At 41.9% G+C, this 25,353-nt stretch overlaps 4 protein-coding genes across 6 annotated transcripts; 1 reads left to right on the forward strand and 3 right to left on the reverse strand.

Annotated features, from left to right (window-relative positions):
• Nucleotides 1-1,150: 1,150 nt before the first annotated feature.
• On the reverse strand, nt 1,151-7,494 carry LOC113687158 (uncharacterized). 3 transcript variants are annotated; one of them, XM_089200203.1, is made up of 4 exons: nt 7,228-7,490; nt 4,579-5,466; nt 3,478-4,233; nt 1,151-2,837 (listed from the first exon to the last, which is right to left on the reverse strand). In XM_089200203.1, exons 1-4 carry the CDS (start codon nt 7,394-7,396, stop codon nt 1,237-1,239), a joined length of 3,414 nt encoding a protein of 1,137 aa, XP_089056329.1. In that variant the 5' UTR covers nt 7,397-7,490; the 3' UTR covers nt 1,151-1,236. The 3 variants fall into 3 exon arrangements, with proteins under 3 accessions (XP_089056329.1, XP_089056334.1, XP_027060667.2); XM_089200208.1 differs by having other exon boundaries at nt 1,151-1,683; nt 2,680-2,837; nt 3,478-5,466; XM_027204866.2 differs by having other exon boundaries at nt 3,478-5,466; nt 7,228-7,494.
• A 1,216-nt stretch (nt 7,495-8,710) lies between these two features.
• On the reverse strand, nt 8,711-12,042 carry LOC113687171 (uncharacterized). Its single transcript, XM_027204878.2, has 2 exons — nt 11,763-12,042; nt 8,711-11,156 (listed from the first exon to the last, which is right to left on the reverse strand). The coding sequence occupies exons 1-2, from the start codon at nt 11,932-11,934 to the stop codon at nt 9,367-9,369; spliced, it is 1,962 nt and encodes a 653-aa protein (XP_027060679.2). The 5' UTR covers nt 11,935-12,042; the 3' UTR covers nt 8,711-9,366.
• A 749-nt stretch (nt 12,043-12,791) lies between these two features.
• On the forward strand, nt 12,792-16,657 carry LOC113687157 (uncharacterized). Its single transcript, XM_027204865.2, has 2 exons — nt 12,792-13,316; nt 13,849-16,657. The coding sequence occupies exons 1-2, from the start codon at nt 12,989-12,991 to the stop codon at nt 16,101-16,103; spliced, it is 2,583 nt and encodes an 860-aa protein (XP_027060666.2). The 5' UTR covers nt 12,792-12,988; the 3' UTR covers nt 16,104-16,657.
• Nucleotides 16,658-17,615: 958 nt separating this feature from the next.
• Nucleotides 17,616-24,237, reverse strand: LOC113687156 (uncharacterized). Its single transcript, XM_027204863.2, has 2 exons — nt 20,962-24,237; nt 17,616-20,837 (listed from the first exon to the last, which is right to left on the reverse strand). The coding sequence occupies exons 1-2, from the start codon at nt 24,170-24,172 to the stop codon at nt 19,153-19,155; spliced, it is 4,896 nt and encodes a 1,631-aa protein (XP_027060664.2). The 5' UTR covers nt 24,173-24,237; the 3' UTR covers nt 17,616-19,152.
• Nucleotides 24,238-25,353: the final 1,116 nt, after the last annotated feature.

A 25,353-nucleotide genomic window follows, 5' to 3' on the forward strand; every position in this document is an offset into this window, starting at 1 on the left:
ATGCACTGTTCGTGTATTTCTTGCTTTTGTGAAGTTTTTTTTATTGCCATTGGTGTAAGGCTCGTACGCGAGAAAAACCGCAAAAAAGCAACCGCGTATGCTATTCGCCAGCCGGGAGGTCCGTATTAGGAAAAACTGTGCCCAAGGTCTTGAGTACCGCCCAAGGCCGAGGGCGGTACTCAAGACCGAGGGAATAAGTTATTTATCGACTTGAAGTAGTGACCAACGAACGTCTTTGCTTCAAAATACTACCTAGCCAGAAAAGCGAGATACATTTATGAAAAATAGCAACAAAGGTAGGGATGTACTCGGCGACTCACGAAAGAGTTATCATTGCCCGTGGTAGAGATAGGAAAATACGGACCGCGCTAAGAACCAATCAGATTGCAGGATTCGTTACCGTGCCCTCTGAGAAAAAAAAATACAATCGTCATGTTTACTTTTATCAGGAAAACAGCACAACTTAACTCAAAGTCGGTACTGTAAATCCTCTCCCTCATTCGAACTGCGCATACCTCGTTCTCTGCATTCTACAGGCAAATGACCAATGCCCCGTAAAGGACAAATTTGTTAAGGGCCTGTTTTAAAGGAGGTGGGAGACCCCTGGTAAATGAGGTGACTCGCCTAGTTGGGGTAGCCCGCCTGTCCATACCATCTCTTATTTTATCTTGATCACGTTTACATGATAAGTGGGGTGACCCAGCCAGGCTGGTTGCGTGGTCTGCCGGGTAGGATAACCCTGACAGCCAGGGTCACGATTTGCAATGTAAACGTGTGAAGGTGGGGTAACCGCCAAGCCGGGGTTACGCTCATGTTGCACTTACAAGTGCGCCAGTAACCTCTAAAGAAACTTCAACCTGGGTTACCTCACCTACCTGAAGTCCTCTACCTCCATGTGAACTGGCCCAAATTTCATCTCTTTACTCGATACGTGTCCCGTCTAAAAAGACATATAACGTAATTGCAAGGTCGATATGAATATCCTTTGAAAGCCCACAACTGTTGAAAACAGTCAGCTGTAATATTCTCGCACAAAAAGCAAACCTAATCGAAAGCTAAGGAAAAACCTACATGTGCATTTTGCGATTCACATCATAAAAAAGCCCTCCCATGACTAAAATGAGACAAAATAAATTCAGCCAGAGAAAGAAAGAAAAAACTTTTTTTTTATTTAAAGTGACAGTTGTCTAGATTATTACAAGAAACCTTATTTTTAAACGATGTGCTTAAATTTGCCTAGCTGCCAATATCTTCATAATCGCCACTGTTATAATTTTGACCAGATTCATTACCCGAACTCTCACTATAATCCTCTGCAATGTCCTTTTCCTGTTTTGATTTGCTATGTTTGCTAAAATGCCTATGATTGCCTGATTTAAATGACTCCACAGTACCAAGAGGAGTTTTTTTGTCTTTAGTGCGAGTGTCTTCTACAAGGTGATGAGACGCACCTTTCGCGTAGTGTGTATAAGTTAAGAAATTCTTCAATGACTTCAAGGATTTAACCTTCTCATTATGCCCTGAATAACTAGTTTCTTCAATTGTAGAGGCTGACTCTTCAGTTAATTCATCTTCAGGTAACATTGCAGTTTTTGAATGGCTCAAATGATGACCATGATGTTCCTTGATGAAGGTGTGGTCACCCTCTTTATCGTGGCCTGCATGCTTGTCTGAGCCTTTGTCCTGAAAATGACGAAATTTGATTCTATCATGATTATAAGGAACATGGTGCTTTTCCTCAGGGGATTCTGGAGATTTTAAATTATGCTTTGGGCTCTCGAAAGTCCTACTTGCACCTCCATGACGAAGGCGGGAAATTTCAGTATTTTCTAATGGATTGTATTGAACATTTTCTACATGGATTGAATTGGAATCATGTTCTGGTGACATTTCCTTGTCCTCTTCTGTTTTAGATAATGGAAATTTCTTTCTGTGATAGCGAGAATGAACATTGTTACGATCACTGTTGAGAGCACCGTTGACTGAACGACCATACAACAGCTCACTCTCTCTCGTCTCTTCATTGCGTAGTTTGCCATTTCGATGCCGATCATGAAGTCTTAGATACTTCCTTCCTTTATTTGTCGGATGCATTTTGCGTCTTCCCTCGTATCGTTGCTCATTTCCTCTGAAGTATGGTAGAGCATGAGAATGACGAGGATGGTCCAAGTCGTATGGCGGCTCTTTTTCCGCCTTGATATCAATATTGTTGCCATCGTCATCACTATTATCATCGCTATGATCATCATCATCTATTTCATCAGTATTAGAATCAGCATTATTATCATGATTATCATCAATACCATCGTCATCATTACTGTCATCTTCATTGCCATTATCATTTATATCATCGTTAGAAAAATCCTCGTTGAGTTTACTGTCTTCCCTGTCAGTGAAATCTCTCCGAGAGCCGCCATGAGACTGCACCTTCTCCTCGTCCTCCTCTTCCTCTTGATCATCTGTTTCGCTGTCTTTTGTATTCCAATTGTCTTCTTCCTCGGGTTTAATACTAAAATGCCCTTTAGCATGACTTCTATATGTTCCTATTTTCTTTCGTTCTGATTTAAGCGCTTCTTTAAAAGCACTTTCAAATGATTCGCTTAAACTATTGAGTGCCTCAGCACTTTTACTGTCCTCTGGGCCTCTTGTTGGATTGCTATTTTCCTTTATGATAAATACCTGAGGGGCTGGAGGAGGTACTGGATATGCATTCTTCATGAGTGGCAATGACGGGAGAGGGGGCGAAGGATTTGTGGAAGAGGTAGATGAACTAGGAGGTGCTGGATTCGCGCCAGGTGGCCCTGGACCAACAGGATAACTTGTAGTTTGAGAAGGACCTGGGAAATGGGAAGAATAGATTTGAATGTCACATAAGGGAAGAGAATAACATCTCGAAACTGTTTCCAGTCAAGCACACCATCAGCTTGATTTAGACTTTAAAGGTGATATACTCAGGTTTGAAGTCGACAGTGAAAATCGCCAAAAGATAATGGAAACACTTAACAAAGCATTCCAGCATTTCTACATAAATATATTTAAATCAGCACAAAGAGAACATTTTTATATAGAGACCTACAAATAAGCAACAACATATTTTCAAAAAGTACGAAAAGCTGTCAGTAAACTTCTCAAGGAGTCTATTGTAGAAATAACCATCCAACAGATAAGAATTTGGAGAGCATTCCATTTCGATCACTCATCAACTAAAAAGGATAGTAGATCATTAGATCCAACTATGCTTTTTTTCTTCTTTGAAACATTTCACGCGTCAAATTCGACCCTTTCCTCATTTCCATTCAATAAAATGAAGTTACGTCTGCTAAAATTTTCCTTGATTATCTTTCAACGCAGTTTTCTTCAAAAAGGATACTGCAAATATAACATTCTTTACGTCCCAACGGTTTTAAAATTATGTTTAAGAAACGTGCCTGCTCCAAAGACGGTTTTACTTATAATTTCTCTAAACGTGATACTCACCAGTGGTTGGTGATTCACCCGGTAAGACTGGAACTGTTGGTATCTCGATGGGTCCGTAGTTGTCCGGAGGAGGAGCAACTAACTCACCTTGAGTCTTTGAATTGTCAGGACCTGGAGAGCCTGTATCAGTGGGAGGTGGCTCTAATTCAGGTGCAGTATTTTCGTTCTCAGGCGGTTCAGTACTCGTTCCAGTACTTATCCCTTTTCCTGGAATCTCCGGCTTAGGTGGGACAGTCGAACCAGGAGGACCTGGAGCTGGAATTTCTGGCTCAGGTGGTGGAACAGCTTCAGGGGATACAGGAGCCGGGACCCGACCTGGCTTTGATGAGGTTGTTTTCGGAGGAGAAATTTCTGGTTTGGGTGGGAGTGGGGGTGGAACAGCAGGCGCTAGAGCAGAACCAGATGATGAAGGTTTAGGTGCTTGAGCGGACGGCTGAGATGCTGTGCCAGAAGACTGAGTTCCAGGCGATGAAACAACAGGAGGATTAGGGGCTTGTGGTAATGTAGGAACAAGTGGCAGAAGTGGGGGCGCTGAAGCTGGCTGTAATGCTGGACCAGGTGGCTGAGGTCCAGGTAATGCAGATGATGAAGTGAGAGGAGGCGCTGAGGCTGGCCGCCCTAGAGAGGGCAGAGGTGGTGCTGATGCAAGTTGCGATGATACACCGGGAGCCTGAGGTCCAGGTAATACAGATAATGAAGGGAGAGGTGGAGCTGAAGCTGGCTGCGATGGTGGCACCAGACCAGGTTGGGGGGGAGCTGCAAGGGCAGTAGCACCGTTAGAGATTTGCATAGGTTGTATCTGGTTTACGGTTGATGCTGGTGCCGGCTGCACAACACCTTGTTGCAGCTGAGGAACTACGGCACTCCCACTGGGAGCTGACACAGTTCCTGTTGCAGTTGCCCCTACAGGCTGTGTGCCTGCTGCGGCATTTACACAGGGACATGGCATTGACTTACAACAGTCTAATGTGTCAATTATTTCCTCGTCGACGTCTTTGCAAAGGTTGCAAAGGTCCGGGCACCTTCTTTCGCATCCACATCTACAATTGAAGGGAAGCAACAAAGGCAGGATTCCAGATAGTCCAAAAAGAGTATTTGTACCTCCTACTGGAGCTTTTCCAGCTGTGGCTTGGTTTTGGTTCCCACCTGCTGGATATCCTTGATTTTGATTCCCACCACCGGCTGGATATCCCTGGTTATGATTTTCACCCGCTGGATACCCCTGATTCAAATTTTTACCCGCCGGATATCCCTGATTTGGATTTTCACCTGCCGGATATCCCTGATTTGGATTTTCATCCGGCGGATATCCTTGATTCGGATTTCCATGCGCTGGATATCCCTGCGCTGGATTTCTGCCAGGCTGATAAGCCATTGGAGTAATTACTGGCTGAACAACTGGTATAACTTTTGGGCGACTTTCCTCTTTTTTGTTTAGAGTGTTAAGTAATGCAGCTGTTTGAAGAATTTCTGCAAAGTTTGAGTCTTCTTTATCTGGAGGTGGAGCTGGAGCTGGAGCTGGAACTGGAATGGCGACTGGTGCTGGTAGAGGTGCTGGTAAAGGTAATGGAACAGGCGCTGGAAGGACAGCCGGAGGCGGACGAGGAGGTAATGGAGCAGGTAATATAATGGGCTGTGGAGCTTGCACTTGTGCTGGCATCGGAATCACAATTGGTCTCACAGCTTGATAAGGATTGGTTGCAGTGATTATAATGGGTTGCTTACGTTGACCAATGATGTTGGCATCGTTATATTTTTTATGTACGTGAACATGAACATTAATGGGAACATTCCGACCTGGTAGTGGTACTGGCTGGGGTGCTGGCTGAGGTGGCTGTATAGGTAATATTGTGCTGCCAGTATTTGGGTCAACTCTTTGCCCATTTATGGTCACGATAACACCTTTTGGTGCACCCTTAATGTGTACCTTACGCCTGATAAAAGATCGCCTGATGGATCCTAGATGATTAAGCGGATGGTGAAGAGATCCTAAAATAGAAGGATCTGAGTTAGAATTCTTTCACCTTTACGGCACATGTTCTCGGTGTAAAATGTTGCTCTGAAACACGTGGCTCTAGTCCTAATTCTATCTTACCCTTACACTCTCCAGCTCAATTTCCTGAACCACAATTCTTACTGTTTTCTGGTAGTAAAATGGTAACATCAATACATATATTTATTTAGTCATTTTTGACAAACAATTGATATAGGTTTTGAATCACTCCGAGCGACACTTCACAGCCTTGATGCAAAATTCTTTACTAATTGAGAAGATTATAAATGCGGGGTTGGATGCACCAAATTGTTGTAGAGAGGAAAAAAAACCATGCACCACTACATTTTGAAAGTTTATACTCGATTGTCCTTTGCATTTTCTCAGACTACCACGAATAAAAGGGACCACACGATTGTAGTTCAGAGTAGTGTACTATAATGATCTAAAGAGTTTCCATGGTCATCCCCCCAGTGTTAGATCACTTGATGTAAAAACTCCACAATACACTTGAGCACTACTCATATTAGGAGGTACCTTAGTTCATTCTTATAAATGATTGAAAATACAATCCTGGTCATTCGGAACGTCACTAATCCACGCATTTTATGGCAGAAGTAAAAGATCCGAAAGCCAAATGATTCTTATATCATCCTTTGAAAATTATCTTGAAATCATAACTTAATTTTCAACTCTAAGAAAATTATTGGACCAAAGACGATTCCATGTTCAATCTCTCTACCCTGACATAACGAAATCCCGCAGCCTTCTTTTCAATCTCATCGCGATCTATTTTAAACTACTGGAAGCTACAAAGAATGCATATATGATTCAAATTATTTTTTTTCTATTCGAAGGCTTTCCAAGCGGATGCTCGTTAATTACACGTTCGTTTCACGTGTCCAGTCAGGTTGCTGAGTCATTTTTAAAACTACGATCTCCGTCTACTTTTTTTCTCATTTGAAGGCAGTTTTCGAACTTGTAATATGCTATTTGTAATCTAACATATTTCCTCTTATTTATGTCGTGAGCACTCTTTTTGAATTTCAATTAATGTACCAATGAATTGTATGAAATAATAAATGAATACATTTTTCATCCTTAGTATGATCTTAAAGTCAGGTTGATTGGTGGCATGTAGTTCATTTGACTGTCTCTTCTAAGTTTAAAGGTCGAGCGTTTTAATATCAAATCACGTTAAAGCGCAGTGTAACAGCACGCGCTGCAGCAGATTTCAGTCGTCATTTCGATACCAAAGGCATATCTGAATTGAAGTTGCAACCAAATTTGTGCAAACATTGATTTTGTTACTGATATTGAAACCCAATACCTCATCAACAGGAAACGACCATTTTTCACTTCATCTCACACAAAGTCAAAACATCCTGAAAAATTTATACAAACAGCCTTTTCGTATGATCTGTTTTCATTTTTCGGCAACTTTTTGTCACGTCAACCACGGCTGGGCCAAATTAACACTTCACGGATAATATCACATTCGACAGGGTCGATTCTAACTTCAATCACCGTCTGTTATTTTTCCAGCCTTTAATTGTATATATGTAATAAATACTGTCTCTACAGATCGTGCGCTTCACGGTTCAATTTCATTGTCAAGTAAAGGATGGGAAGATTAAGTTTCCTAATACTTAATGTTAGGTCATCCTTGTCTCGCTCAGATCCTATATCCACTCCCGTTACACTTCAACCAACAGAAAAAAAGATAGTTCATGATAACATTTCCACTCAACTCTTACCATTTATCCTCCTTTGGAGAAAGTATTTGTTTAATTTGTGTCTTCTATCCTTCACGTCAGATTCTGTTCGTGACCTTTGGCCGTTTTTTCTATGAGATCCAGCCAGAGTTATCACCCAATGTACACACAGAACTTGCCATAGCAGAAGAACCTCTCCCTTGATTTTCATACTATGAGTTATGGGTCACAAACCTTATTTCTTTCCATGTTTTATTACTTAGCACTAAAGTACTGTAAATGCCCCGTTTAACTCGAACGCCATGAATCAAATATTTATAAACACCAGTCGACAAAACTGGTTTTGCATTGTTCCTGAGTGATCCTTTCTTCATTTTTTTTTAGATATGGGAGGATTAGTTTGACTGCTTACAAGTAATCTCCCTTTCTCTCGTGACTCATAAAATAAAGTTTGTAACTTAAACTGGTGGATTCAGCTTGGGGTTCTTTAAGACGTTGGATGAGTCGTGATGGAAGTTTCTTAAACCAAAACTTCCATTGTTATGGAATCCCACTTCCTCTTACGACTATGAAAAGAAAGCAGGGTAATGAATTGCCCGTTGATTGTTACAGGCGCTTCGATAATGCTTATTTGTTCAACAAGAAAGGAGGAAATTGAACAAAAAAATCAGTACAAATCAATGGCCATAAAAATGACCTGAGTCCATAAGATCATCTACAAATTAGTTCTTCCCTGCATGCAATCAATTTGTCATAGCATTTGACCGCTTCTAGAATTACTTCATCTTTGTCTGAAATATCCTGAGCTACTTGCGTGGCAAGAAATGCAAATTAAGGAAAAGATGTAGATTAGAATTGATTACTTCAAGAATAGTTCTGATGTCTTGACAATACACTTAACTGACTGTTATTTTGAAAGATTTTCAAATTAGTTGGAGGAAACCATTCACAAGCATTTTGCGGAGGAAAGTAATTGCTAATGCATTAAAAAATATTTTATGGAATTGCAAAAGTCTAGTGAATGAAAAGCCTCTGTCCTGGATAACTTTATGGACTATTTTCGGCGAGTGATAAGAATTTCAGCCCAGGGCAGGTTCAAGCACTTTCGTGCAGTGCAGTTCAGACCTAGTAAGTATTCTGAGGGTGGGAGCAACAGTCTAGTGCATCATATGATCTTCAGGGCGAGGCTAGTTCTAAAGGGGGACTAATTTCGGTAACAGGGGTCTCAATGGGGTTAACCGTTAGCCTTCGTGGTAAAAATTGACAAAAACTTTAATCATTAGCGGTTATTAAAATTAACCGTAAAAAAAATTCTGGTGATAACAATGGAAACATGTTGATCGTTTGTTGTAACAGCCATCACCCCATACCAGTACCGGTGAGTGACATTTACCAACCGGAACGGAAGTCATCATTGACTTCGATAACAATTGCAGCTCAAGTTGTCGAGACTTTTGTCATTGTTATCGACGATAATTGTTGAAACAGAATGTACAAGGACAATTATCACAGAACAACATGAACGTTGAATAAAAAAGCCTTTTTAATACAAATTGTTTAAAATGTATCTCTATGCAAAAGAATTATCTAGCACCAAAGTCTGTGAACGAAGAAACTTGAAAGGTGCCAATGACGACCCATCATCTTAGCCCGACGTGATATATTTTGCCATCCCATTAAGCACAGCTCACTTTGTTCTCTGACTAAGTAAGTGGGAAGGTGAGTTGCTAAGTAACAAGCTTTTCAAACGTCAGTAACCACAAGAGCAGTCTACTCTGATAGGGGACCCTCAAACTAAACTAAGTTGAATCGTGCATTGATTCAATTTTATCCTAGCCATTTTAAAACCTCATTGCTGTCGTAAAATGGAATAAAATTTTCTGAGCTACTGTTTATTTCCACCTTTCATGAGAGGAAATCTGGCGCCAATCTGGTCTTTTTCTCTCAAAGACAATTTAACTTCGAGCTACTAACCAAGCACCAATACATACCGCATACCAATATATTAAGTCAATTATCAGAAATGCCAGTGAGATTAACAATACACTTTCATGTTCAGGTCTCCACTACTTATCATTTCAGCCTTGCTGACAATGAAGAATAATACAATATAAGAAAACGAAGACCTCTCTCTAACTCTCTTACAAAAATTGCGAGGAAGCCTCTGCTGATTACGAACGATTATTTCTTCCGTCCATTGGAAGGATTTATTGAGCCAGTATTGTACTGATTTAAAATGTTGCCATAACTATTCTCTCTGCTACTATTGCACAGGTCACACGGATTAGCACACGTCGGCTCGCAACCACACCAACACAAACTCGGATCAAATCCTGGAACACCTGCTGATGTTGTTGCAGGCAGAACTGTGCCAGTGCCCTGGCCTTGAGCTTGAGAGAGACCTGTCACTACTCCAGGTGTCCCTGCTGCTCCTACATTAGGCTGCACAACGGGTGTTTCTGAAGTGTCAGTCTGGCCCTGACCTTGAGCAAGGTTAGGGTTCCCACCAGCGGTACCAACAGGCGACGCATTCGCAGGCAATAGGGCATTAAAAGATATTGGAGGAGGCACAGTAGCGGTTGGCGCATTTGATTGTACACCAAGTGATGGACCAGGTAATGGTGGATTGTTAGCCTCAATAGGGCTAGCAGAAGGTTCAGGAGCTAGCCCACTCAGAAAGTTTGGTATCGTTGGTTCAGCATCCATATTTTGGCTCGCAGCAGCAGGAAAACCCAAGTTCTGGGTGGTTCCGGATGGATTCCCTACGTTTTGATTAGCTCCCCCTGGGTAGCCCAAGTTTTGATTGCCACTAATAGGACCTCCACTGTTTTGCTTATTGTCGTCTAAATACCTGTTATTTGGATTCCAATTGGCAGGATACCTTACGTTCTGGTTTACACCGCCCGGCAGGACACCCCTTGCAGGGTAGCCCAAATGTGGGTTTCCTACAACAGGATTTCCCACATTAGGGTTCCCAACGGCAGGATATCCCAAGCTTGGATTCCCTACAGCGGGATATCCCATGCCTGGATTTCCCGTGGATGGATATCCCATGTTTGTGCCAACGGCTGGATATCCCATGTTTGTGCCAACGGCTGGATATCCCATGTTTGTGCCAATGGCTGGATATCCCATGACACCAGGTTTTGCCGCATTAAGGCCTCCTAGGACGCTTGACGTTGCTGGATATCCCAAGGCTTGTGACCCTGTTTGTGGAACAGCTTGCGCTGGGTATCCTAATACTGGGAGATTACCTTGAGGATATCCCAATGAGGGATTTCCGACGGGCTGAGTCGCAATCTGAGGATAGCCCAGAGGAAGATTCCCTATTGATGGCAAAGCAGCAACACCTGAAGTACCCGGGAGCAGAGAATTAAGGGAATAGCCATTAGAGGCAAGTGGGTTTTGCATCAATGATGGAAATCCTTGTGTTGCGCTTTCAGAAGAGTCTCCTCCCGATAGAGTCTTCAACAAAGCAGCCGTAAGTAATATTTTACTGAGACTTGATTGGCCCTTCTTTTCAGGGGGCGCTGGTGCAGTGGTGGGAGCAGGAAGTGGTAGTACTTGAGGTTGTACTTGAGGAACCACCATGGGTTGAACTTGTACTGGCGCAGGTTGTGATGCCATCGGAGGAACTATAGCTACAACTGGCTGTGGCCTTGGTGGGGGAGCTATAATAATCGGCTGGTTACTTGGTCTCCCAGGGGGGCTTACTGGTCTAGTAAGGTTAATGTGGAGGTTGATATTGTGTGTTTGAGGCGAAGGAGGAGGAGGAGGAGGAGAAGTCGTTGGTACGCTAGCATTGATGGAGAAGTTTGATCCTTGAGCTTTGCTGGAATAAACATTTTGTCCATTCACCCTGACGATCACTTCTTTTGGGGAACCTTTAGCATTTAAGAACTTTTTGCGGTGCTTAAATATCGAATGAAAAAGATGTCTATGCCTCACATTCATTGGTACACTTCCTGGCCCTGTAAAAAAAAAAGGGATAAGTCAGCTTATCTCAAGCCATGTATAATAGGTCGGTCTTAAAAACATGTGATTAGCACTGTCGCCTCAAAGGAGAGATTCTTTTTAATCCTGAGGAAACAAATGAAATTTTAAAGAAATTTATACAGGTGGGAAAGAAGTTTAACTAAGTTCAATGTATTTCAAACCTATCTTTGCCAGTGGTTTGGAACCACAGGGGAATTAATAATGAAAGGATAATGACGGCTCTTTTTGGATCAGAATAACAACATGGACCCCTTTTTTAAGTAAAAAAAAAAGACAATGTTGGTGTAACGAGGTCATCTAAAATTAAAAAAAAAAAAAAGAAACTCTGCGATTATCAGTCGCAATTATTCTTAACAGTCATGCTTATAAAGGAAAATCACATTTGGAGTGCAAAAATAGAAATATCGTCTTGAGATCGCTACCTAACGGAATGCAGACTCTTGTCAAGAGTGAGCTGTCTTTTAGTATAAGATTTATTTATTCTTAAGTTCAAAAACAATAAAAATACACTCAATAGTTCATGATGTCACTGACTAAACATACGAATGTATTATTGTTAACTTTTACATCGCCTTACATACCATGCTTGTTGTTCTTGTCAATTTGATTCTTTCCATGACTGTATAACCTTGAATGAATTCGATGTGACGACTTAAATCGGCGGCTTTGAAGTCTCACTGATTGTGCTGCCCTTGCTATCACATGACCCAGAAAAAGCAAATGTATGGACACGCAAAACAAGGCAAATCTCATCGCTTAAATATATCGAGACTTAAACGAATAAGAAAGAAAGAAAGAAAGAGTATCTTGTTTGTGGTTACTTCTACATAGGAGAACGGCAAAATTTAATATTCAGCACCACCCGTTTCCATGCTGGTCGCTTTATTGTCCGAATTGGGCAGGTGTGACCGAATTAACCATTTGAACTTCCCCCCTGCAATTTTAGGTTTTCATCTCCTGGGCGATAAAATCACTGTGAGAGTTTTGGTCGTTTACGATTAGGTCACCCCGCGCTATTAGTAATACTTTCTGTAGTTAAGCTTTTGTTCATAAAACTGTCAACTAGGAGCTTCGGAATTCTCTTAATGGGGTGAATGTGTTATCCAGGACTCCAAGAGTCGAACAAATATTTACTTAAATAAAAGTTAACAATTCCTTTTGTCTGCATGCTTACATACCAAATACGAACAATAATATCACACTGGGTAGCTTAATTAGGCTCGTTTAATTACACCTTTTTTCCGTTATTATAACAATAGGGAGAAGGCGTTTTAAAGCCCGTTGGCGAACCTGGAGGGAGGCTGATGATTCAACCTGTAGAGGAGTTTTTTTTTATTCCCTATAACTCACGATCGGGAAAGTCGACTCAACTTTTTGAGTTGTGATGATAAGTTAGCATGTCTTTATTTAAGTTAAATACGATCTCAAAAGTGAAGTTATCATTGTTATCAAGGTACCTATTTCCGAGAAAAAACTGCATTTACGATAACCTCTAAAATTAGCGTTTTTGGATAAAAATCCTGCGCGTATGGTAACTTAGCACCTGATTAAACCTGCTAGTCTTTCAAACACTAGTTTTCTGCTTCGTGACATAAATATTTAAACGAAAAGTTGGTTAATTATGTACTCTAAGTAAAACAAGACTCCGATGGAAAAATTAGTAACAGTCCAGTGATGTTTATCGTTTTAAGATAGATATTTTACTTCTCTGTATATCTTAAATATCAAGGACCTGTGGTGAGGATGTTGTTTGCCTTATTTGGGACGAAATGATTGCGAAAAGGGCCAAGAATTCGCCGGGGGCAACATGAAACGTTTATATGCCCTCCATGTGAGAGAGTTTGTGATGCTATGTGTCTCTATTTTCATCTTCATGGTGACGATACATGAAGGAACTGCTTTTCATAACAGGAAGACCGCACACCTAAAGACAATCACTTTAAAACGGAGAACCGACAAGTGGGCCGGAGCTTCACACGGAGATGGTGACCCGCAAGTCAAAAGAGCCATAGACAATGAAAATGTCAGACCCATGAAAGATACAAATGGCTATTTCATTACGACAGTTTTAAATCACAAAAGGAATCTAATTGCTTCCTTGCACACTGGTGAAACAAAGCCAAGAAGATCCAATGGTAAGGTGCATATAATCAAGGAATTACATTTTTAATCACATGTGACCAACATATTCATGTTACACGTAAACCGATCGAGGTCACACAAAGACGATTATATTCGTTTCTAATTTTAAAAAAATTGTTTTATGCTACTCACGGGGCCAGTCTATGTATGTTTCACCTGATACACTATTGTCGACATGAACAATCCGACTAATCGACGCCATATTATTGTGTCAGAACCAGAAAATTCGCATTTGTAAGGCCGATAAGGTAAAATTCAGACCGCTATAGCCAATTTAAGGTATACCGTCTGTACTGCAATGTACAAAAATTCTTGGTGTCACAGTATTTTTATGTTTAGGGCGAAGGTACATGATGCTGCTTCTGTCCAACCGGGTGAGTAACGTTAAGGACACCTGTCAAAAAGACCGAAGGCTGATGGGCTATCCTCGATTGGATAACAAGCAATACCCTAGCTCATCTCAGGCCATAGGAACCAAAAGTAATCACAACTAATTTTTGTTTTGTTTTTTTCTTCTACTAACAGATTTCACTTGGAAAAGAACTTACCTACCATCAGCGAGAAAGCCCTATTGGGGACATTTCCTAGGCCTACATCCTTGGTACGACCCAAACTTGTATAAAAAACAGATTTCCAACAATGAACCAGTGGTAGACGATGAGCCTTTCATTGTTTTGCCACCTGATAATACAATAAACACTAAAGATGAGGCTTTCAAACTGGACGAGGAAGCTGAAACTGCGGCACCAACGGCAAAGAAGTTACCTACCACGACACCTACAACGCCTACGACACCAACAACGCCTACTACACCCACAACAACACCCACGACGCTCACGACACCGTTAACAACTCCAACTACCCTACCCCCGATAACAACCCCTCTGCCAACAACCCCACCAACCACTCCTCCGACACCGCAGCCCGCGCCGCCAACCCCACGACCTATTCCACCGCCGCCTGCACGACCACAAATCATAGACATCCAGTCTCAAAACCCTTTACTTAAAAGAGGGACACCACCAGTTCCTGCCAACATCAATCTAAATCTTGAGATTGGGGATAACGGCGAAACGGCTGAGGCTGAACAACATGAAAATGTACCGATGTCACCAACACCACGCGTGATTTATGCTCAAACCTTGCCCGCTCCCGCAGAATCTACCCCACAGCCTTCTCCCCAAATAATCATTGCACAAATGCCTGCCGCCTCGGAAGCGTCACCAGCCGGTCAACAACCTCAAATAGTAATGGCACAACCTGCTCAAGCACAATCTCAACCCCAGTATGCCCTTGCACCTGCTCCTTCACCGCCGCCACAACCACAATACATTATTGCTCCTCCACCCCCAGTGCCAGCTCCCCCACCACAATACATAATTGCATCTCCACCAGAGCCTCAACCGGCTCCAGCTCCAGCTCCCGTAATTGTTCCTGCACCACCACCGGCTCCTATAATGTATCAACAACCAATGGTGCAATCACCTCCAGCCCCCGTTTACGCCCCTGCAGTGTATTTGGCTGAAGCTTCGCCACCCAGAACCGTTATTGCCACACCTTCGTCACAAAATTTTGCTGCTCCACCTGGACAAGTGACTATAGCCGCATCACCGCCGGCAGCAATAACGGTGTCCTCGTCAGCACCTGCGGCACCAATGGGAGGACTAAATAACATGTTAATGTCCAACCCTGTTATGGGACTACCTTCGTTAAATCCAGTTTCTCCTCTTCTCTTAAACAATAGGCTTATGACACAGGGAGGGTCTTTATATCCCGGAGGCATGGGCAGTTTGCAGTCACCATTAATGCAATCTTTAGGCTTACCTTTGCCTTCGTACGCTTCCCCACTCAACCAACAATTACAATACCCTTCATCACTCATGTATCCCTCCCCTCTTTCGCTACCTGGTATCCAACAGTTCCCTAATGTCCTCTCCTCTATTGGCCAAACAGGCTATGATCCCCTTCTGTATAATGGTTTAATCGGAATGTTTGCCAATGCCATTCGCTCTTCCATGACCCAGTCTCAGCCGAATGCCCTTGCATCTGCCTTGGCTCTCGCTGCAACTCAAGCTCAGGCGCGAAACCAGCCGCCAGACCTTTTAACAGCTGCTCTTGTACAAGCCTTGGCACAAGACATGCAGCAAGGTATTCAACCAATCAGTAATGATAGATTAGTGCAAGCGTTGTCGCAAGCACTGTCACAGGCTCAACCTAGCATGCGGCAGGTCCCCAACCCTGCTCCTGCCCCTGCACCTCCCGCCTCTTCGTTACCACCGCCACCAAACCCACCACAACGTTCCGGTCCTCCAGTGCCGCTATATCAAGTGGTTCCCACTGTGACGAGACAAGACGCTCCCCCTCGGGCTTCAAGGTCCAACGCAAGTAGAAATGAGTATTCTGTAAATACAGTTGGAAAGGCTTTAGCTAATGCCCTGATAAAGGCGGCAAGAAATGTTGCCAGTCAAAACACACTTCCAGGTAAAAGACAACATAAAGGGTCTCGCCACAGACATCACAAAGCCGATAGCGATGGTCGGTACGATGATAACGAACATTATAATGTTCGTTCATTTGTTCCTCTTTTATATGCACACTCTCCCGACTATAAATACGAAAAACTACATCGTATGATTAATCAATGGGAAGGAAAGGACATGATAAAATATTACGCAATGTTTCGCACATTCTGGAGGCGTGTTGTTCACCCTTGTTACTCTAGAGCCTGTTTCATTTGCCAGAGATGTCCTGAATATTTCGTAACTTCCAGCAACCTGTGAGATAAGTAAAAAATATATTTTGTAAATACAAATTCAACCATATTCTTTTGTATAGATTCGTAAATGTGCTGCTTCAAATTTTGCCATCTTGCAGCGTAAAAACAAGAGATGTAAAGGGTTTGTGTATATCTAATTGTGCCGTTGCTTACGCTGCGTTCAACATGCACGTTAAATGGACAACGGAATTTGAAGATGCAGCAGTCCCAAGACAATTAGGCCTACTTTATATTCAGGTAGTACCAAAAAAATCTGAGGAAAACATAAAGCTGAACATACCCGTAAGATGGTCACGGGACTAACGTTTTGTAAGGTAAAAAAAGTTTAAAATTCGTTTTCATTGACGTGTTGACCAGTAAGTGTGTTGCAGAAAAATCTGAAAAGTACGTAAAATTTTCCTCAACACTTTTTCCCAATACGAAACGAGACTATTTCAGCAGGATTGTAGGGAAAACGTGATTTAATATTTTTACAGTTCGAGTGTAGGTGAGTGTGTGCCGTAAGCTTAATTAATTAGTCGTCGGCACTTCAGTAAAATTAAACGGTGGTTTGCAATTGTTTGTTTAAATGTTTAAGTGTCTATTTAGAGCTTGTTTCGTAAGTAGCGCCGAAAGGTTGTCTCTATGTGATAAAACATTACCTATGTTTAGTAAAGGCGGAGAACTGTGTTTTCTCTCTAAGCGAGGTTTTGAAATGAAGCACCTGTCTGGTCGATTCTGATACATTTTAGGAATTAGAAATGGATGTTCAACCACAACTATCTCGGTTTCAAATTCAAAGGACTTCCACGAATTTCTACCATTGGATATGGATTTTACGGTAATTTTTTTTGTACACTGAAATACCGATATTTTCAAATGTACATCGCGTAACGCACCGACAATACTATTACCCAATTGTGCTCAAATGTGACCGGTGCCTAAAGGTGTCTTTTTTGAGAATATTTCAAAAAAACTATAAAGCTTCCAGTCAAAGGGATGCCGCGGAGTCTGTTAGATACTTCACTCGGAGTACTCTTGTAAGCTCCTAAGTTTAGATAACAACATAATGACAGTTAACTCACGCCCACTGTAAAAACAAATATCAATAATTTTCTTCTTTTTCGTGAAAAAGGTGGTGACCTGGTGACTAGCACTCTGAATTTGGGGCCGAAAGGTTAGGTTTTGAGCCCTGGTCGGGTTTATGTGTTGCATTCCTAAGAGGCGGGGAGGGGTACAATATGTCAAACAGAGGGTACTCACCAGTTATCGCCGTCTAAATATTGTAGGTTGTTTGCTTAAAAAAGGCTTACAAAGGGGAGGTTACGGGCACGACAGAAAGTCCTCCCTCCCTCCCCCCCTAGTTGCGCTCTTGAGAAGAGAAAATGCTTGTGGAAAACCAGCGATTACCTAGCATCACATTCGAGGGAAGTGACAACATTCCTAGCCACTTAATGCTGCGGAAACCAAAATAAACCCCAGCCAGATAAGCCTCTAGTATAGCGAACAAACTCGTTATTAGTAAATATTTTATTGTTTGTATTGAGATTGTGCCGACTTGAGATAATAACAGTTGCAATGCTGTTACAGATATGACTACGTAATAGTTATCGTAATTTCAAACCATGCAGGCCTTTGCAAAGCTTAAGGAAGAAAAGGTAGGAAAAATGCTAGTGGAAGTTGTGTCTTCTCCAACGAGCAAATTTTTTACTCGTATTCCTACAAACAGTGAAAAACTAAGGGAAAACTGATATTGAATTCTGAGGACTAGAAGAGTCGGCAGTGCGCTGATTCACGAGCTAACAAACAGGTTAGAAGGCTATAGAGAACTTCTCACTCTAGTTGTGGAAGGTAACGTTACGAGTTTTTTTTTTTATCCTCTGTGACTTCTCAATATGGCCAAAGTCTTGAAGTTGGAAATTTATAAGAAACGCAAAGAAAACGCAAGAAACCTGTAACCCACACCGTACAAAACAGCCGCAAGAACAGACAAAGAAACATAATTTGGTTTAATCCGCCCTTCAGCATGAATGTACAAACAAACATCGGCAGAGAGTTTCTGAACCTCGTCAGTAAACATTTCCCGAAAAATCATCGGTACAGCAAAATTTTCAACAAAAACAACATGAAAGTTAGTTATAGCTGCACAGACAACCTACAAACCATAATTAAGAAGCACAACAGAAAAATCCTCGAAACAAGCAAGACACCCTCCACGGAAAACAAATGCAACTGCAGGAAAAAAAACGACTGCCCTCTGAAAACAACTGCCTCACTTCAAGCGTCGTCTACAACGCCAACGTAACAACAGAAAATGACACAACCGGAAAGAATTACACTGGACTTACTGAAGGATCTTTTAAGCAACGTTACACACAACACAAACTTTCTTTTCGGAACAGAAATTATTCAAACAGCATGGAACTATCAAAGCATATCTGGACACTCAAAGACAGCAACGCCAATTTTACAATAAACTGGAGTGTTTTAGCGACCGCCCCGGCCTACAGCAACAAAAGCAAGCGGTGCCACTTGTGACTTACAGTAAAACTTTATTTAGTTAGAGCTAAGAAACCGTCTTTCTTTAAAAGAAGAAAAGAACTCATTTCTAAATGCCGCCACGAGAACAAGTTTTACTTGGCAAATTTCACAAGCCGATAACAATAGCTCTATAGAATCTTTATTTCTCACATAGATTAGATCATCACACTAGTGAATTAATTAGCTACTCATTTAATTTGTTGGTATAGGGAGGTATGTTCTTCATTGAATAAAGTTCTGTCTGACGAGCGCTTAGGCGCGAAACTCAGAGTGACAGAGAATCGATGCGTCGTCTTTGATTCCTTCACTTATATATAATATTTATTTAATATACTTTTATGCTATTGTTGCGCTAGCAGAATCTCAATAGGAAGTTACTCTGAGCAAACGAAATTAATGTATATCCTATGTTGATTAACGGGTGTCTTCAATCTTAGACTCTTCAGATGCGGAATATGAAGAACGTATTTTCAAAACTAATAGTTAAAAATTTGTAATACTTAAAGACACAAGAAATCTTTAACATTCTCTCTCTAGCCCTTAAATGTTTTCTTTTGGATCGTTTTGTTAAAAATGGTTTCCTTTTTTGCACCAGATTTCGTAGAATCTGCTTCTTCTTTTGCCTTGTTTCCTGGTGCAGGTACCATTAACACTGTTTCTGCATTGCTGTCATTAGCAAGGTCGGATGGTGGGTTAGGCAGAAAGAGCGGCACGGAGCGTTGTCCCTGAGTATCAAATGTATAGCCGGGAACAACATCGGGGTTATCATTTGATCCTTTCGGTTTCACAATGGCATTTTCAGGCTGATCATCTGCCAAATTCCCTTCCATATTAGCGGTATCTGGTCTTGAATAGGCTGGTCCTTTCCATTGTGTAAGAGCTCTTTCAAGTTTCCAATTGAAATCGAAGGGTGTCTGTGACTGACTTAGAAGAGGCGATTTCCAGTCTAAATTGTGTATGTTTTCCCCATTTTTCTTGAGAACGCCTTGACCTAATTTAGCAAGATAACCATGATTATTTAGATTGTCATCATTAAATTGTTCATTTGCCTCACCCCTCCAACGTGAACCATAACTATGGCCTGTACTTGTTTTGTCATCAATTGCCGATTGTTCCTCAGCCGCTGAATCGATTAGTTTTTCGATGGAGTTTAAAGAAAGATTCGGCAGAGTCAGCATGTGGCTATTTCTTCCTGGGACTGTCGCATCAAAACCATTTTCTTGAACACCCCCTGGAACATTTTTGTGAACATCTCGATTAGTGCTAAATGTAGCCCGTTCCTGCAAAAGAGAATTCTGAGGTGCCTTAACATTTTGCCGTAAATCAGCTCTTTCTCGTTCGGCTGATGTAGGAGAATGTACTCTCCTTCCCTCCTGGTGAGGCCCAAATGTACGAGAACTAACCATTACTCGCCCTTTCGGGGAAGGGGTGCTATCAAACTGTTGCTTGAGTAAACCTGTCTGCATGGTATCTAAGCCGCCAAGTAATCCTGGAGTGAAATTTGAGTCGCTTTCTCCACCCTCATTTCGTTCCCCGTCATCAATGGATTTCCCCGCTTCCGAATATGATTCTTCTCCATCAGATAAACCATGAGTGCCTTTTTCGAGCTGCTCGTTTTCTGGCGTAGCCTGTGCAGCTTCTTCTGGAAATTCCGAGTAGCTATGGCTTGCAAACCCCGGTATAGACTGTTGGAGTATTTCTGGGAAGCCATTCGCGTTCAGTGAAAAAGTTGAAGACTGAGATCCTTTCTGGCCGGTTTCATTTTCCTCACTTCCTTCGTCTCTTGGCATCTCCTCTGTGGGTTTCTCGGAGGATCCCAAAGCCTCTTGACTACGAAGAATATTCAAAGTTGCACTGACAGTGTTTGGCTGATTTCCGACTTCTTGCCACGACCTTGCAGGACCATTGCCTGTGTATGAAGCCTGTCGGCTTGTACCATATGGAGTGTTTGCACCGGCTGAGACTTTGTCTGGGAACTGATCTACCGCTTGAGAGAGTTCCATCAATGATCGTGGTGGGCCCTTTGGAAAAGCGAGCAATGGAAAGCGTCGAAAAATTTGCTGTGGTACAACGGGAGTATATGTTAAGGGCCATGGTGCAATTCCCGGTGAAACGTCTACGCCATACGATCTAGGCGCTATTGAATATCCTTTGCTCAAGATCTCGTTCATTGGATCCTCCACGGGATAGACTATTTGTGTTCTTGGGTCGTTAGCAACTGAAAAAAAAGAGGAGAAAAGAAGAGAACGATTTTAGATCCTATATGAAATAACGCTTCGTATTTAGAAAACTTCGTGTTGATCTTCTATTTCCATTTTATTTCGTTTTTGAGGAATACTCACCTGAAACTGTTTTCTTGTTGTGAATATCTGTCTCATTTAAATGTGCTTGTGTACCTCCCGCTTCTATCTTCGAATATTCCCTTTGGTTTGTGTCCAATAATTTAAAACTTGACTTAAACTTTCTTTGGCGCCCATAAGAGAATGGCCCATTAAACACTTCATGGTGCTTATGGGCATGTGTCTTACCACGGCGAACCTCACGTTTCCTGAGAATTCGTCTCCTTCCAATGTTCGGAAAATTTTTATAAAAGTGATTCTTGAATGGGGATGTATGATATGGAACAGGACTTGGAATATATTCCTGACCCAATATGTCGTGAAACTTAAAGCCTTGATTCACAGATGGTACAGTCGGCGGTGTCTCAGTACCCCGGCTATACTCTTCCACTCCTATGTTACCCTCTTCTGAGACATCATCTTTATAAGGAGGAGAACGATAATTCTGATAATTTTTAGGGTAAAAAGCATTGAAAATTCCAGGCGTATATATGGCTGGAAAGTCATCTCTTGACCGAAGGTTGTCAGAATTAGCAACCAAATCTAATCCTGGGAGACGAGATGGCCATTGAGAGGTATACTTTCGAGGATCAGACATAAGTGAAACTTTGCCTTTGCGCAGAGGGTACCACTTGTTGAGCATGGTGGCTGATTGATCTGTCACTTGGATTCCCGTCAACTGCACATTCGTCGCCTTTCCGTCTAGGCCTGGATTACTAGTATCGACGCCTTCTGCGTTAAGTATAGGCTGCCCTTCAAATGCCCTATTGTTCTCTATTTTAAGGATCTGGGAGGATAGTTCTGTCGTAGGGCTTTGAAAGCTTTCAGCGTAGTTGCCTTTGCCTACTTGTGAGGAGATTGAAGTCTTGAAACCTTCACTGGTTTGCGGTATTACAGTTTGGTCGTGGGAGTCATGTGGAGTTGCTTTTTCGACCTCCTCAGTCTCCCCTCCTTGTGTCTCTGTCAGCCTGTTTTGTACTCTCATGTACCAAGGAATGCCAAAATTATTCTGGGTCGACGGAAAAGGTAGCGTCCTGTACTCAGATGGAAAGTTTCGTACTGGTAATCCAAATCGTTGCATCGCCATAAACTGCTGAGGCATAGGCATCAATGGAAACCGAAATGGACTGTAAGAAAAAAACCGTGGGTTAATATTGCCTAAGGAATGAAACAACCCACGTGACCGCATCGCACGCATACGTCTCGCCATAGCCATTTGGTGGGCTTCAAAGGGCCCTCTAGTATTGAAGAATGGCTCGTATCTTTCTGTCGCACCATTGTCATGAAAAGGTGCTAAGTGGCGATTTAGGTACGCGTTTCTTGTATTGAAGTATATTCCACCGCCGTTTACATTTATGAAATTCCTAGCATGTTTTTGTTTATTTTTCTTTCGTTTGCTAGGATGAAGCGCATGATGCATATTTGACGAAACGTTTTCTGGTGATAACGAAGGTGACTTCTTCCTTTTCTTGTCCTTTTTCAAAACCGCTGGTACACCTTCAACTGTTGCAGTCCCAGGTGACCTCCCCTTCGCGATTTTTGCAGTCGAGTTTCGAAAAAGATCATCTGGCTGCTGAAGTGCCCTTTTGCGCATGTTCTGCTTTCTTTGCTTTAATAAAATCATAGATGCCCGCGTAACGTTAGATGCAAATTCATTGAGAGCGCCCCAGTTCCGTCTTCCCTTCGCTTTACGCATGGAAAATCTCCTCTCTATCTTGTCATTGACGTTACGTTTATCAAAAAGACGAGCATCATTTGAATCGTGCAATATTTGTGTTTCTCCTAGCGTATAGCTACTTAAGTCATCATTTCTGTGAGCTTTTGTTAGATCAAGACTCCGCTTCTTCATATTACGAAGAATGTGCCTTAACCTGATCAGCTTCGGATCATTTAGTCTGCTTTTCCTTCTTATGTAGCTCGTAGTTCCATACGAAGTTCTTGGTACTGGTCTTCCTTCTTCTTCTGCTCCGGATGTCCTGTACCCTGAATTCGACGAGGCGGGCTGGTTCAGTGCACTCTCAGAAATCAAGTTACTTCCACCAAGATTAACCTCTCCTAACACGTTTGGAAGTGCAGTGTCACTGCTGTCATATGCATTTTTCAGATCTTGACTGGACTCAGGTTCTAACTCTCGCTGCAATGCTAATTCTCGCTGATGGTAGTTATTTGCTAAGCTTGGTATGTAGAGGCCTGGAGTGGCCCTCCCGTTTTCTGAGGACAAAATTAACGCACGAGCTGGAATTCTGCTCATCTTTTTGATGTGAGATATTCGATTGCGCTGCATTTTAAACAACCAGCTAGGAGCTTTGGGCGAGATACTCGATTCATATGGATTCAGGCCTACGCGAGTGTGCATCATCATGGGGAAATTTCTCGTCATTGCTGCAGAACCATAAAGTGGAATAAAAAGTCCGGGTTTAAGAGGGATCCAGTCTTTACGAAGTTTTTCTCCTTTCCTGAAACCATTCTGGCCAACAAATGGCGAACTTGTCTTTCTGATGCTATCTCTGGCAACACGAAACTGCTTATCGACAGGAATAGCTGTTTGACGGTTCCAGATTGGTGGATAGTCAGCTGCATCATAGGCCAGTTTCTGGTTGGGATTTCGGCTAACATCACCATACTCTCTAACATCATACTGGAGTTGGAATGGAAATTTCGTCTTCTGCACTTCTCGCTTCGGAGTTTGGTCAGGTCTTTGGTGAGGGCCTAGGCTTGGATGGTTCCAATATTGATAGATATTGTGCCTGTATCCATTTATCTTTGCTGGTCCCAAAACAGCGGCTGTGATCTTAGATCTACGTCTGGGGCTATAGAATCTTCTTTGATAAAGTTTCGGTCTCGGTGAACTCCATACTTTTGGAACATAAGGTCTACTGTTAGCTCCTTTCTCAAATCGTGATGCCAATGCAGGTATTTTCATTCTAGAACTGGACGTAGATAACATTATTGTTCTAGGAGGGTTCCAGTTTTGAAGAACAGTCCATTTGCTTCCAAGTCCGCTTTGTAATGGTATCGCTCTGCTTGAGGTCTTCACTTCATGTTTAAGGTTGTAGACTGGTGATCTCTGGTGAAACCTTGTGCTTAGATCGTACCCGGCTTGAGGGGCAGAACTCCAATTGTCGGTGCCTCTTTTAATTTGCCCAACTGAGGCTCTAAATGACCAGAGGACAACAATTGGCCATAGGGCTAACATGGAGCAAGTCAAATTCATTTCCGACAAAATTTCTCCAAAGCTAAACGAAATTATACTGCCGACATTACGATCATTTGTCTTAGTTTAGCCGATCGGAAGACAGCAACTCATGACATCATTTGACATTTGCAGCAGAGGGCGGGGCTGTAAGTGATTAAATTTATGCACCACCCGAGCGGATGACCTCTGTATGTCCCCCTGATGTCAACATTTGCTTGTATCGCCACTTACGAGCGTTTAAATCAAAGTTTTCACATAACTGATTATTTCTGACCTCAATGTATAAAACTGAGAAAGATGGTCTTGCAAATATTATTAGAAAACGCTGAATACTTTAAGGCTTCTTCATTCAAAAACATGACTTTATGACTTCTAAATTCTTTCCTAGGCGATTGCCTATTCTTAGATAGGTGACATTTCTAGCGTCATCCGTTTGTCCCGTCCTGACGTTAGGGTCCAGTCAAGTCACTTAACTATTTTAAGCTGACAAAAGGGGAAAAATTGAATGTGGATCAAGATCTCTTCTTGTCATCAGGTTTATTGTAATTTTGTGTGATGCCCTGGTTGTTTATCGTTTCTCTTTCTAAGTAATCTGGGAAAAGATGGCTTAGGTGTGCTGTTTGTAAACCGATCCTGAAAACGATCCTTACAGATTACCTCAGGTGTTTTGCTCTTGGAGCAATTCTCCCTTTTGAATAGATCAACCCTTTGTTTGTGACCCTCCAGTGTTATCGAGCAGCAGACCAACAGTAGACGATTTAGCAGTTGATTTCCATCGTACGGTGTAGTCAACAGTGCTGTAGGACTGTTTGGTGCTGGGCCGTATTGTCGGAATTGTAAGATGGAACACAAACATGACAAGGTCATTGAAATACTATTTTAATTATAATCAACAGGTCGTCAAGATTTTAATCATTTTAAAGGAGCTCCGACCCTTTTTTGTTAGCAGTCATTGTGAGAAATATAGAAACCTCAAAATTGTGAAACTGCTATTTTTATCGCCACTGATCAACCCTTTAACTCCCAAGATCTCACTAGTAATTCTCTTTACTGTCTGCCAAATGATTCTCATTATGTTAATTTGGAGAATTTGGTATCGGATTAGTTAGTAATCCCATAATTGATGTTTTTCTTTATACTCATCACTTGTCTGCATGATATTATATTGATATAGTAAGGAGAAATTCTGTCTTGGTCAC

This window comes from Pocillopora damicornis, chromosome 1, assembly GCF_964200805.1.
Source record: "Pocillopora damicornis chromosome 1, jaPocDami1.2, whole genome shotgun sequence".
Classification (NCBI taxonomy): Eukaryota; Metazoa; Cnidaria; class Anthozoa; order Scleractinia; family Pocilloporidae; genus Pocillopora; species Pocillopora damicornis.

Excerpts from the sequence above, each read along its gene's own strand:
- LOC113687157 (XM_027204865.2), top strand. The coding sequence starts at position 12,989 with ATGAAACGTTTATATGCCCTCCATGTGAGAGAGTTTGTGATGCTATGT. Across the intron at positions 13,317-13,848 it reads AAAGCCAAGAAGATCCAATG|ATTTCACTTGGAAAAGAACT; the intron begins GTAAGGTGCATA and ends TTCTACTAACAG.
- LOC113687171 (XM_027204878.2), bottom strand. The coding sequence starts at position 11,934 with ATGAGATTTGCCTTGTTTTGCGTGTCCATACATTTGCTTTTTCTGGGT. Across the intron at positions 11,157-11,762 it reads TGACAAGAACAACAAGCATG|GGCCAGGAAGTGTACCAATG; the intron begins GTATGTAAGGCG and ends TTTTTTTTACAG.
- LOC113687158 (XM_027204866.2), bottom strand. The coding sequence starts at position 7,396 with ATGAAAATCAAGGGAGAGGTTCTTCTGCTATGGCAAGTTCTGTGTGTA. Across the intron at positions 5,467-7,227 it reads TCTCCAAAGGAGGATAAATG|GATCTCTTCACCATCCGCTT; the intron begins GTAAGAGTTGAG and ends CTTCTATTTTAG. Across the intron at positions 2,838-3,477 it reads GGGTGAATCACCAACCACTG|GTCCTTCTCAAACTACAAGT; the intron begins GTGAGTATCACG and ends CCCATTTCCCAG.
- LOC113687156 (XM_027204863.2), bottom strand. The coding sequence starts at position 24,172 with ATGAATTTGACTTGCTCCATGTTAGCCCTATGGCCAATTGTTGTCCTC. Across the intron at positions 20,838-20,961 it reads CAACAAGAAAACAGTTTCAG|TTGCTAACGACCCAAGAACA; the intron begins GTGAGTATTCCT and ends CTTTTTTTTCAG.